The following is a 14,639-nucleotide window of genomic DNA, read 5'->3' as shown; positions in this document are numbered from 1 at the left end:
AATCATCTGTATCAAAGAAAATAGATTTTTGAAAGGACAGCATGGATTGTGGCTCTAGTTAAATGGCTTCTCCCATTAAATCCTGATGCCTATCTAGTAAAGACGGGAAAAGGTATTCCATGTGTTCCACCTCAGTGACCACACATGTTAATGAGCAATTAATCTTTTATCCTACAAAGGAAATTAAATCTCAAATCACTTATTATTTTTTTAAAGATTTTATTTATTTGACAGAATGAGAGAGCATATGTAGGCAGAGCAGCAGGCAGAGGGAGAAGGAGAAGCAGATTCCCCACTGAGCAGAGAGCCCGACGTGGGGCACAATCTCAGGACCCCGGGATCATGACCTGAGCTGAAGGCAGATGTTTAACCGACTGAGCCACCCAGGCGCCCTCAAATCACCTTTAGATCCTGGTGCCAAAGCGGCTCTTTTTATAGCATAGGTCTTGAGACATCTTTCAAAGGAGTCATCCCAAAGAGCTACTACACCATCTTTTCCTCCAGTTACGAATCCCTTTGAAAGTAAAAGCTTCAAGTTAATAAAGATCTAAATATTTTTAAAAATAAGAACCTTCCGTATGTTGAAAAATTCTAGAGGAAAGAACATTAACAGCTAAAAGTTACAGCTTGTGAACAAATTAGCATTAGAATCAATTGGGTTTTTTTATATATCAGCACAGAATCTGCAAAAATATTTACAGGGACACTAAACAATCTACTTTTAGGACTTTAAGAATCAAGGTTTGTAATCTGCAACCATAAGGTAGCTCTAACACTTTCAGTAAGATACATATTTTCTCTTGGAAGCTTCATAACCTCATCCTTCAAAAACAGGATCACGACTAGTTACCTCACAGGATACGGTGATAATAAAGCACTTAAGCAATTGTTGACACAGAAAGAGATTAATAAATATTAAGTTAAACTTTTTCTTTTTTAACAGCAGACCCATTTCACTATCTTCAGGAGTTTGAAAGAGGAATAAAAGAAGGTAGGAAGACTCTGGTTCACAGATTATTAATGGGTGGCTCAGCTAAGCAGAAAGACAATATTCCTTTACCCGTGAAAATGCTCTACAATCCATGATCAAATTATGTTTAACTTAAAAATATCTTCAGAATACTTACTTTTTCCAATGCATGCATACTAAACACTGGCCCATCATGTGCTTTGACTGTTTTCACAAGAAAGACATCTCTCCAGATGCACACGTCTCCTGTGGATGTTCCAGAAAAAGCCATCTCTTCTGTCCATCCATACACCGCACACATCATCGTGTCATTTTTCCCCAGTGTGCCTACATAGCCTTTTCTTCCAATCAGTCCTCCCCCTGGTTCATAAAAAATATCAGAGAAGTACCACTTTTGAAAGGTATAAAATTCTAAAGTGATAAAATTTCTTTCCTACTGTAATTGTTTAAATGTGTAACAGTAAGGAAACTTTAAAAGAAAAATGCAGGTCGGGGCGCCTGGGTGGCTCAGTTGGTTAGGCGACTGCCTTCGGCTCAGGTCATGATCCCAAAGTCCTGGGATCGAGTCCCACGTCAGGCTCCCGGCTCATCGGGAAGTCTGCTTCTCCCTCTGACCCTCTCCCCTGTCATGCTGTTTCTCTCGCTCTCTCTCTCAAATGAATAAAATCTTTAAAAAAAAAAAATGCAGGTCTCTCAATCAGTAACTTGCCTGGCTGAGACAGCCATATGCATGGCAGCTTTTAGGCCACAGCTCTTTGGATAAAAACATGTACACTAAGTCGGCTTTGATCAATCCTCAGCACTTTTGATTGTTCTTCATAATTTTTATTATGACATATTTAAGAAAACAGAAAGATATAAAAAATACTACAGGAACACATTCCCCTCTCAACCTACACAAAATTACTGAAACAACCAAAGCATGATGCCAATCCCATCTCCCTTCTTCACCCCCTATTATTCTGAATGTGATGTGGATTACTTTCATGCATTCTTTAATACATTTTACTACTATTTGTAAAGTCTTAGGCAAAAATGTCATATTTTTCATGTTTTAAAATTTTCTATAAATACCATCTTACATGTACAGTTGACCCTGCACAACACTGATTTGAACTGCACAAAAGTCCATTTTTGCACATTATTCAACAGAGTACTATAAATGTATTTTCTCTACCTTGTGATTTTCTTAATATTTTCTTTGTTATAGTTTATTGTAAGATTACACTATATAATAAATATAGCTTACAAAATGTGTGTTAATTGTTTATGTCATTGGTAAGGCTTTGGGTCAACAGTAGGCTATTAGAAGTATTTGGGGAGTCAAAAGTTATATGCAGATTTTTGGGGCACCCAGGTGGCTCAGTCAGTTAAGCGTCTGCCTTTAGCTCAGGTCATGATCCCAGGGTCCTGGGATTGAGCTCCGTGTCAGGCTCCCTGCTCAGCAGGGAGTCTGCTTCTCCCTCTTCCCCTTTCCCTGCTTGTGCGTGCTCTCTCACTGTCTCTCAAACAAATAAGTAAAAATATTTTTAAAAAGTTATATGCAGATTTTTGACTGTGCAGGGGGTCAGCACCCTAACTCCCTGTGTTGTTCAAGGGTCAACTGTATTCCTTTGCAACTTGCTTTTATCACCAATAATCCATTACGAAATTTTATATATGTTGATTTATACCTCTACACTATGCATTTTCATAACTATATAAACATTCCATTATATGAACCTAACAGTCTGTTCATTTTCCTATTAATGGGCACTCAAGTTGTTTCCAAGCATTTGCTATTGAAAACAATGTTTGTTTGTTTTTTTATGTTATGTTAGTCACCATACATTACATCATTAGTTTTTGATGTAGTGTTCCATGATTCATTGTTTGCATGTAACACCCAGTGCTCCATGCTGCTTTAAACGTTCCTGTAAAGGTCTCTTCTACACAAGTGCAAGATTCTCTAGGAATGCCTAGGAATGACCACAGTGTATGTGCAGAAGGGAAAGCATATAGATAAGAGGTATCATCTGTTGCCAAACTGTTCTACAAAGTTGATACACCAACTTACACTCCCATTAATAGTGAAAGGAGTTCTTCTTTCCCACCTTTCAGAAATAGTTGGTATTGTCAGACTGGGGGATATGAAATACCAACTGAATTTTATTGTGGTTTTTTTTTTTTTTTAAAGATTTTATTTATTTATTTGACAGAGAAAGACACCGCAAGACAGGGAACACAAACGGGGAGTGGGAGAGGGAGAAGCAGACTCCCTGCCGAGCAGGGAGCCCGATGCGGGACTCGATCCCGGGACTCCAGGATCATGACCTGAGCCGAAGGCAGTCGCTTAACCAACTGAGCCACCCAGGCGCCCTATTGTGGTTTTAATGTGCCTTTCTCTGATCATTAATGAGCTTTGTCATATTTTCCAATTTAATTGGCCATTCATTACCTAATGATATCTTTTGCCCATTTTTTTCCAATTGAACTCACTCATTCTTTTATTCAAGAAATATATATGCCAGGCACTATTCAAGGCACTGGGGTAGAGCTACAAACAAAACAGACAACAAAATTCTCTGCTCTGTTTCTGTTCAAGGCAGAGGGATCAGCAACGGCCCCCAAATACAGGAATGTGACATGAACCTTCAAGGAACAGTGCCAGAGGTCAGCATGGTGTAGCAAAGAAAATAAGGGAGGTAGTAATGGGAGATAAGGCCACAGAGGTCAAAGGCAGTATTATAGGCCATCGTAAGGATTTAACTTTTACCCTGCATGAGATGGGAAGTGGTTAGTGGAATTAAATCTGGCATATCATTTATTAATAGGTTCATTCTGATTTCTGGGTTGAGAGTACATCAGAGAATGGCAAGGAAGAAAAGAGTTAGATGGCTATTTCAATCATCTCGGCAAATGGTAAGAGTGGCATGGACCAGGGTGGTAAGCATGGAAGATGATGAAAAGCGGTCATATTCCAAATGTATACAGAAGACTGCCTTTTTTTTTTTTTTAAGATTTTATTTATTTACTTTAGAGATAGAGCATGAATGGGGGAAGGGGCAGAGGGAGAGGAAGAGTCTCAAGCAGACTCTGAGCGCAGAGCCTGACATGAGGCTCGATCTCATGACCCTGAGATCATGACCTGAACCGAAATCAAGAGTCAGATGCTTAATCGACCGAGCCACCCAGACACCCCTGTCTTTTCTTAACATAGCAGCCAGAGTAGTTCATGAACTTGTAAGGGTAACTAAGTAGAGTGGTAAGGGAAAAAAAAAAAACAACAGGTTAGACTTCTCTCAAGAGAAAGAAGATAAATTGCAAAATGAACATGTAAACAACAGTCTAAAGGTATTATAGTACATATATAAGAAACTGATTAGCAACTTGAGGGTAGAGTTGAAGGAGGGTTTTCATTTGGTTTTATTCATTTAAGATAGAGAAATAACCCCATACTTGTATGCTGAATGGAAAGAATAAGAGGGAAAAGTGATGTTGTAGGAGAGAAAGAGAAGAACTGGATTGATGTTCTTGAGCAGATGAGAAGAGAAAGGATCTAGGACACAAGTGAAGGGACTGGCTTTCCCTAAAGCACAGACCGTCTATCTGGAGCAGGAGAGGCAAACTACAGGCTGTGGGCCAAGCCCTGCCACCACCTGCGTTTGTACAGAGCCCATAGGTTAGCACTGTGAGCTACAGAAGCCATGCCTGTTTCCTCCTCTACTCCCAGAGCCTGCCTCCCTGACATTTGGCTTCCAACTAGCAGCTGCCCAGGGTCTAAGCTGGTTGCGATCTACAATTTGAGGACTTTGCTAATGGCAACTGCTGAGCACCTAGCAGTGGAATTCTAATCCCCAGGAGTTGCCTTAACTCTGGCTAGCTGCCCAAAGTGAGAAAGTAGGGCTGTCTGGGAGAAGAAGAACACACTAGGACCTATGTGTCATTGGGGCATGACTATGGTTCCTCCAGCCCAAACTGCCAGTCCCTTTCACTGCAGCAAGTTGATCTTGGAGACAATGTCTCCAGTTAACGGCAACTGGGTATAAAGCAGGGAAGGAGTTTTCATTCTTGTTCTGTAAGTACTTACATAATATTTTTTATTGTGTCCTTGGGCCTGGGATGTCTAAAATATTTGCTGTCTCACCATTTACAGAAAGAGTTTGCCACTGACAGTTTAAATAATCAATTGGGTTTTCTGACAGACAGGGCATAACATATTCCTATCGTACCAGGTCACATCATCACTGCACTCAAAAACTTTCCGTGGCTGCCTGCCCCTACCAACCATGGAATAGAGTTCAAATTTCTTAGAGGACAGCTTAATAATTTATGAGTTGGAATTCTCAAAGCCTAGTTCTGAGACAGGAGGTAAGAAGTTCCCTTTTAGCCTTAGGCCGAATCCATTTTTACTTAATTTACATCAAGTTATGCATTTAGAGGCTTAGCACTTACTCAGATTAATAAAGAGGTTACTTATTTCTCAGTCTGCTAGTGAACTCCATGGATCAGAGCCCCAGAAGTAAGGAAGGCTGAAAGGCACATCAAAGTTTTAACATTTATCTTTATGGTTCAGTTTCAGGTCTACTATGACTAATCAAACTTAAGAAAAAAAGTCATTCAATTGTAAATCTCTTCATTCTAAGGCTATTTACTTCCATTGTCTCTTATTTCAAAGAAATTCATAGGCTTTTTTTTTTTTCAAGACAGAAATAATAAGCATTGCTTGCTTGGTATTTGCAATTCTAGATAAATAAGGTATTCTAAAATTTTATTTAAATATATGGGAATAAAAATGTGAAAATACTTTTTTACTTTGTAAACGTATATACACTATGATCTGATGAGTTTGTGATAAAGTATTAAATCCAAGTGTGAAAATCAATTCATGTTCTATGTAGTTTACCATTTGAAAGTAACTTGAACTTGGGAAATGTCTTCACTAAAACTATTGTTATTTATGTTTTACTTCTTCCTATATTTGTGTATTTTATCTGAAAGGTTTAAGTATGCTGAGACTTTGATATCAAACTGGTGGAATTTATAAGTGTACTATTTTATTTAGAAAAGAGACATTTTTTATTTTAAAATAGGAACTTCCACAGCTCCTAATCTACAGTTACAAATGACTAGTTATACAACATTCCGTTTCTGTATCATTTTATAGCATAAAAGAACTTTTACAAAATTTTTCATTTTCAGTTTATACTAAAAAACTTGTCTTTAACAGAAGAAGAAAGGAGTCTGGATATCACTTGATTAATCTCCTAAGTTAAACACTTTTTAAAAAAAGATTTTATTTATTTATTTGAGAGAGGAGGGGGAGTGTGCAGGGGGAGGGAGAAGCAGACTCCCTGCTAAGCAGGGAGCCCAAAGCGGGGCTCAATCCCAGGACCCAAGACCATGACCTGAGTTGAAGGCAGATGCTTAACCTACTGAGCCACCCAGGTGCCCCAAGTTAAACCCTTTTGAAAATACGAATACTACATTAATGTAATCAATAAATAACAATAAAATCAACCTTACATTTGTTTAAAATATATCAAGACAGTTGTGAATCACTTGAAAAAACAAATATTTTGGATAATTTTAGATTTTCATAAACAATAAAAAGGTAACAGAGTATTCTTGTATACTCCTTGCCCAATTCCCCCTAATGTTAACATCCTACATAACTACAGACTAAGAAACCAATATGTTTGGTGCATTTCTATTAACTGAACTCATTTCACCTGTTTTCCACTAATGTCTCCTTTCTGTTTCAGGACCCAATCTAGAATACTGCACTGCACTTAGCTAAATCACTTTTAAAAGTAATAATTTCTTTCAAAGGAGTAAAAAAGAACTTCCTTACCTGCTCTACGCCAAAATTTCACGTGTTTAATTCCAGCTGTAATTAATTTATCAGGCACGTATGGGTTCATCTTTACAACAAAAATCTTATCTTTACTCCCTCTGAAAAAAATACCAAAATGTTTTAACTCTGAAGATAAATCTCTCCTATAATAATCTTTTGCCTAATAATCCATACCCTATTTTTGATTACTCCATTACTGAATCCTTCGCCCACTTATCTCTCAGGTTTGGGCTATGTAATCATGCATTTGTACATTTGTTATTTTGTCATAATTTTAATTTAATTCTTCTCAACGTAATCTCCAAACATAGGAAAGTGAGAACTGAACTTCTTTTGGATAGCACCTACTATAGTACTGTGCATAGGGAATTGTGGCATGAATCAGTTACAGAAAAAATTTTTATAATACTTTTTTACAGCTTAATATAGCCATTCCAAACACAAAGTTCCTCTTAAACTATGTTTTATTTGGCCATTGTCTATGTACTGAAAAAAGCATTTATCTCTATTTTAAAAGTTAAATAGGATGTTAAAAAAAATAATCTGACACTTGACTATTTCCTCCTTTAAAGCAATTGTTAATATTTTTATTATAAAAATAATACATGCTCATAGTGGAAAATTTAGAAAATGGAAAATGTGACAGAAAATACACATAGTCTATAGCTTCTTTATGATATACATGTGTACGTATCATCTGTCACTCAAATATAAGATTTGAGCATTTCCAATGGCTACATCGTAGTTTACTGTACAGAATTCACTTTCCCTATAAATTAAAAGTTTAGATAACAGCTACTTCCAGTGTCTTATTACAGTAAAAGCAGGTTCACAAGGGATAAACCTACTAATGAATTCTTAAATCATTTGTCTTTTTACCATGATTATACTATTTATTCAATGGTAATAAAGACAGCCGCAATTTAAAAAAAAGGTTACGTTTGATTTCAAAACTGTTTTAACTGAAAAAACTTTTAAGTAATTTCATTATTTTGCCAGTGTGATATCAAGATTTTTCCCCACCTTGCTACTGAAAGTTTCTCTCCTTTCTTCCAGTCCCACAGCACAATAGTGTGGCTATCATCTATTCCAACTGAAGCCAAGCGTTTCCCATCCGCTATAAAAATTAGAGAGAGAGAGAGAGAGAGACTGACCATTAACATTCAGAAGATAAAAACCATTCAGTATATATTCTAAAACCACAGCACCATATTTAAAATTGTATAAAATGATGTTAAATGTTAAGCATGCACACACATAGCTATAAAAAGAACCAGAATTTGTAAGCAGGGGAAGAATAATTTCTTAAAGCATCTAAATATTGTCAACATCTTTTTTTGACCTTGTTTTCCTTATTTCTCCACCAGAGTAGAATGGAGGGAAGGAGGAAGGTAAGTGGAAAAAAGAGATTTTAAAATGAGAAGGAAAGGAAAATAAAGAAGGAAAGATTTACTTCAATTAAATTTACTGTAAGAACTCTATTGTGATATAGGACTCAGTGATTATGAAAAGTTAATTGAATGAAAAAAGATGTAGGTTACAACCATGTTTCATCATTAATAGGACTGTTTTCAGTTAAGGTCAATTATATTATTTGTTACTATTATCAAACAAGTAATGAAGGTGTTGGACAAATGACTGAGCTAAGTCAGTCATGCTGACAGCTGTGCACATGTTTACAGGTTGCAAAGGCTCAAACTACAGTTAAACATTTGCCACTCGGCCACTTTTTGCAAACCTCATTTCGTTATCATTACTAGTGATATTGTTCTTGTTGACTCCTTTAGTTTGCCATTAATCTTATTTCTTGACTTTTAGATCCCTAAATGCATATTTATGCTTCCCCCCAATAATTGACTCTCATTTCAGTTAGAGCAGCAGAAAGTACAAATTTACTGTTCCTTAAAATGAAATCCTCTATCAATGGTATTTCTACCCTCTTCCCAATCCACACCCTAGCTTTCATTGTAGCTCTATGTGTATTTGTTAAACTTTTTTTTTAAAAAGATTTTATTGAGAGAGAGAGAGAAAGAGAGAGAGAGAACACATGAGCGGGGGGGGGGGGAGAAAGAGAGGGAGAAGCAGACTCCCCAGGACCCTGAGATCACGACCTGAGCTAAAGTCAATGCTTAAGCGACTGAGCTACCCAGGTGCCCCTAAACTTTTAAATACACAGCAAAGAGCTAAAATGGTTTGAAATTATTTTTATAAGATAGCTTGGAATTGTCACTTCGTAGAAATGTTATAAAACACATATTTCAATGTTCACCTCTTTCTTTCTTAGCTTTTACCCTAAACATTTTCAGTTTACTCTGTGGCTGTAAAATATTGTGACGTTGGGATTTGCCCAAAGTGGGAGATACATACCACTAGTGGGTAATTCAGATGGTTTTAGATGTTATGTAGACATTTTTAAATAGAAACATGTTTGTATTAATGGGTATTAAAAATAATAGTCATTAAATTATAAGCCAGCCAGCAAACCCACACTCTCTGTTTGGTTAGGACTATACACTTGAAAACAACTGTGAAGGTCATAGCTATGTGACAAGTTTAGGTAACACCAATTTAGACTATAATGCTATATATCACCTCTGCATTTTGGTCATTCTTACTGAGACAGAAAGCATCCTTACCTGAGAAATCAACAGCACAGACACCATATTGGTGGCAGCCTTTTAATACTGACAATGGTTTAATGGTCTCTGTATCCCATATGTGAATTGAGGGATCCCTACCTACCTACAATAGAAAGAATTACAAAAGTCATACAATTACTTTTCTTATCTATTAAAAGGAAATAAAACAGGAGATTTTACAGTCTTTGTCTTATCTGTTACAGGCATTTATCAAATGAAAAATATAAAGCAGATCATATATGTGACTGACATTTATTACATTTTTTGAAGTGCTAATGAGGCTAGGCTTACTGTTTCTAGAAATGTGCTATGTGACTCACAAATCTGATCCTATACATCACAATAAAGATAATGCTTACTGAGTGCCTATAATTGGCTGTGTTCCCATGCTAGATACAATGAGCATAAGACATTCAGGAAAATTTTGCAAACTCATTAGGAAAACAAGATATTTTCAGTTAAATTAGAATATCTGATAACATAGGCTTAATGAAGATGAAAAGATTATAAGGAATTGGAAGAGATGATACTTGACCTGGGCCTTCAGAAGCTCAGTCTCAGATAAAAAGAGAAGCAAGTACATTCTAGGCCAGGATAATGGTATAAACAGAGAGATACAGAGGGGTTAAAGTATTAAAGTACCAAGCACGACTGTGAACAGATGCTATCACTTATGTTTTAACTTGGGTTATATGTTCACTAATATACAGGTAAACTATAATTCGTAATTATTCCTTTAGACTCAAGTGATCACTGTCTTTAACTATGAGGATGAAGAGATAGAACAGCTTTGCCTGTAAAGACAACTCCCAAAATAATCAATATAGCTGACAATTATTATTAATTTTGACACTGATTTTATATAAAGACATAACAAACGACAAGACCCCCATCAGCCAATATTTCATTAGGTTTTTCAGCCAAATGTTCCCCGTGATTGTTAAGTTTTCTACTGAACTTCTGCAGAGTGTGGTATTTTTTTTTTTTAAAAATTTTATTTATTTATTTGAGAGAGAGAATGAGATAGAGAGAGCATTAGAGAGGGGAGGGTCAGAGGGAGAAGCAGACTCCCTGCTGAGCAGGGAGCCCAATGCGGGGCTCGATCCCAGGACCCCGGGATCATGACCTGAGCCGAAGGCAGACGCTTAACGAATGAGCCACCCAGGCGCCCCTTTATTTTTTTTTTAAAAAAGATTTTATTTATTCATTTGACAGAGAGAGAGCACAAGCAGGAGGAGCGGCAGGCAGAGGGAGAGGGAGAAGCAGGCTCTCCGCTGCGCAGGGAGCCCGATGCGGGACTCGATCCCAGGACCCTGGGATCATGATCTGAGCCAAAAGCAGACGCTTAACTGACTGAGCCACGCAGGTGGCCCTCTTCTGAATTTAAGACTTACATTTCCAATTGCCTACTGGACATCTCACATGGAAACAATGATGATGATAACAACAAAGGCTAATATTTATGGAGAACTGGCTTATGTCCCAGAAACTTTTCTAAACACTTTACAAGGACTGACTCACTTAACAATCAAAGCAATTCTAGGAGATAGGCACCGATAGTATCCTTATTTTTTTTTTAAAGATTTTATTTATTTGAGAGAGAGAGCACAGAAGAAGAGGGAGAAGCAGACTTTCCAATGAGCAGAGAGGCTGACACAGGGCTTGATCCCAGGACCCCAGGATCATGACCTGAAATGAAGGCACCCGGGCACCCCAGTATCCTTATTTTGAAACAGGCATAGAGAGGCTAGGTAATTTCCCCACAGCTAATATGTGAGGAAGCTTGGATAACACCATGTTCAGTGCTGGCGAAAGTAATAACAGAATGAGTGTTTTTAGAGCCTACTTGGGGCATGTCAGTCAGGGATGAGGGGAGAAGGGTGAGGTTAGGCAAGTTTTCAGATACGTTACTTAACCTAAGTCGTAAAAGGAGTAGAAATTAGATAAAGTTGGAGGGTTGAACAGAACTGGAGGGTAAGAATTTTCCAGAGGAGGGAACTAAGGAAAAGATGTGAAGCAGTAGTATACATGGACAAATTCTAAATAGCTCAAAAGGTAGGAGCAGAGTTTACAAGGAGGTAACTGGTAAGAGATAAGGAGTCTATTGGCCTAGGTTAAATGTCTTGAACTGCATGCTAGTGAGCTTACACATTAGCGTAAAAGCTACTAAGAAGAAAATAAAGAAGAAAAGAAAGATTATTAGTGGATTGGGGAAATGGTTAGGTGGAAAAATCTGAAGATGTAAGACTAGTTGGTTGGTTATAACAAAAGATTAGAAATCCTGAAGCACAGAATTGCCAGCAGAGATAAGGTAAGATATAAATACAAAATGACAAAGCAGAGATACATTCATGGTAGAGAACTGAACTATATTCAGGGAAAATCTTGGATGTAACTCTGGGACTGACTGGCTATAATGTGTGAGGGAGAACAAGTCAAACTCTAGGGCTTAGGCAACCAGGTTAATACAGCGTCACGTTCTAAGTAGGAAATACAAGGAAAGCTTCACCTCATTTATCTCCATTCTGGACATGCTGAATCTGAGTTACCCATAAGATACCTAAATGAGTATGTTTTTAGTAAATTTTTAGTGAATTGTATATAGACAGTAATTCATCCAACTCATACTAGATTGTGAGCTCTTGACAGTGGCAGCTAATCTGAATTGTCCTTCCCCATGACATCTACTGCTTTTTAAAAAAATTTTTAATTCAATTAATTAACATATAATGTACTATTGGTTTCAGAGGTACAGGTCTATGATTCATCAGTCTTATATAATACTTAGTGCTCATTACATCACATGCCCTCCTTAATGTCCATCACCCAGTTACCCCATCCCTCCACCCCATTCCCCTCCAGCAACCCTCAGTTTGTTCCCAATGATTAACAGTCTCTTATGGTTTGTCTCCCTCTCTGGTTTCATCTTATTTTTTCCTCTCTTCCCCTGTGATCCTCTGTTTTGCACCCCAATGTTTACAGCAGCATATCCCCAATAGCCAAACTATGGAAAGAGCCCAGATGTCCATCGACAGAGGAATGGATAAAGAAGATGTGGTATATTATGTATATAGTTTTTTCAACTTTACTGAGATATAATTGGCATATAACATTGCATAAGTTTAAGGTGTACAACCTGTTGATTATATAAATTCTCCTTTTACTGGAGACAGACTCAGCCCAGAGACAGCATAAGAGGAATGTGCAAAGAAACCTTACTCTAAGAATTTTGTCCCATATATACCTTCTCACAGTGTGTCGCCCTTGGAAGCCTAAAACTGCTTTCCTTTGTCCTGTCATTTCTCTACCAGTCTACTGTTTTCTATATATGCTGAAATTCTAAGCCACCATTTTGAGTTACTTGGGTTTAGATTTCTCCAACGTGATGTGCTCTACACCTGTTAATAAACTTTTTGTTTTTCTTTGTTAATTTGTTTTTTTATTAAAGACCCCCGCTGAAAACCTAGGATGTCTAGAGGTAAAGTTTTGCCTCCTCTGCAGTAGGTATCCAGGGATGTCCTGTGGGCATACTTTTTTAAAAATTTTATTATGTTATGTTAATCACCATACATTACATCATTAGTTTTTGATGTAGTGTTCCATGATTCATTGTTTGCGTATAACACCCAGTGCTCCATGCAGAACGTGCCCTCTTTAGTACCCATCACCAGGCTAACCCATCCCCCCCACCCCCCTCCCCTCTGTGAAGACATTTTCGGTTGTCACAACTGGATGGATGCTGTTACTGACATCTAGTGAGTAGATGCCAGGGATGCTGCTAAACATACTACAATACATAGGATTGCATTGTACACAACAATGCAATTATCCTCACAACAAAGAATTATCTGGCCCAAGGGATGCCTGGGTGGTGGTTCAGTTAAGCGGCTGCCTTCGGCTCAGGTCATGATCCCAGAGTCCTGGGATCAAGTCCCGCATCGGGCTCCTTGCTCAGTGGGAGACTGCTTCTCCCTCCGCCTGCTTCCCCCTGCTTGTGCGTGCTCTCTCTCTGACCAATAAATAAATAAAATCTTAAAAAAAAAAAAGAATTATCTGGCCCAAGATGTCAGTAGTGCCAAGGTTAAGAAGCCCTGCTCTATACTTATAACCTTGTATCATGATTTTTCTTGCATGTATGTCTTCTCCTTCAGAATATGAATGCTTACCATGGCAAGAACATATCTTATTTATCTTTATATTCCCAGCACATTTCCTGGTACACAGCATGTGCTCTATGAATTTTTTCAAGAAATGGAAGAAAGGAGGGAGAAAAAGGAGGGAGGCGAGGAAGGAGAAAGAGAGAGAAAGACCAAGAGGGAGGCACAAACAGAGGGAGGGAAGATGGAAAGAAAGAGGGAAGAGATTTCTCACCTTTTAGGAAAGCTGAATAGAGTAATGCAAGTTGCCCAGCCCTACCTCAATATACCCTAGAAGGTATATTTACACAGTGTTTAAAAAGCCAGACACACTAAGGGAGCTTTAAGCCTTACCATTTATTAGCTGAAAGATCTTTGAGAAAATAATTTCTTCAGACCTAAACTTCCTCATTTGTAAATGGAAATGATTTCACTCTCACAGAGGTGAGGTGAGAGTAAAATACAGTTGTAAAATACAACTGATCTTTGAACAAATGGGGGTTAGGGGTTCCAACCCCTGCACAGTCAAAAATCCACATATAACTTTGGACTCTCGAAACACTTAACTATTTTTTTTTTTAAAGATTTTACTTATTTATTTGAGAGAGAGAGAGCATGGGCAGGGGGGAGGGTTAGAGGGAGAAGCAGACTCCCCGCTGAGCAGGGAGCTGGACATGGGGCTCAATCCCAGGATCCTGGGATCATGACCTGAGCCAAAGGTAGATGCTTAACCGCCTGAGCCACCCAGGTGCCCCTCAAAACACTTAACTATTAATAGCCTAACTGTTGACCAGAAGCTTTACCAATAACATAGTCAGTAAACATAATTTTGTAAGTTACATGTATTATATACTATATTATTATGATAAAGTAAGCTAGAGAAAAGAAAATGTTAAGAAAATCATAAGGAAAACATTTACAGTACTGTAAAAAATCTACATGTAAGTGGAGCCATGGAGTTCAAACTTATGTTGTTAAGGGTCAATCATATATACTAAGAAACTAGTAAAGTGCTTACATATAGAAAGAATATTTATAAATATCACCCTTTTCCTCCT

The 14,639-nt window shown here is 37.7% G+C and overlaps 1 protein-coding gene across 3 annotated transcripts in view; it reads right to left on the bottom strand.

Annotated features, from left to right (window-relative positions):
• EML5 (EMAP like 5) overlaps positions 1–14,639 on the bottom strand; it is a 162,384-nt gene that overhangs the window by 65,019 nt on the left and 82,726 nt on the right. For all 3 annotated transcript variants that reach the window (XM_021679813.1, XM_044918168.1, XM_044918167.1), the window contains exons 15-19: positions 9,443–9,548; positions 7,830–7,923; positions 6,804–6,904; positions 1,128–1,330; positions 403–514 (exon numbers count right to left, since the gene is read on the bottom strand). In XM_021679813.1, the coding sequence (XP_021535488.1) occupies positions 403–514; positions 1,128–1,330; positions 6,804–6,904; positions 7,830–7,923; positions 9,443–9,548 (616 nt within the window). The remainder of the gene's footprint in view (positions 1–402; positions 515–1,127; positions 1,331–6,803; positions 6,905–7,829; positions 7,924–9,442; positions 9,549–14,639) is intronic.

Source organism: Neomonachus schauinslandi, chromosome 9, assembly GCF_002201575.2.
Source record: "Neomonachus schauinslandi chromosome 9, ASM220157v2, whole genome shotgun sequence".
Taxonomy (NCBI): Eukaryota; Metazoa; Chordata; class Mammalia; order Carnivora; family Phocidae; genus Neomonachus; species Neomonachus schauinslandi.
Note: the sequence above shows the minus strand (reverse complement) of the source record. Positions and strands in the feature narration are given on the sequence as shown.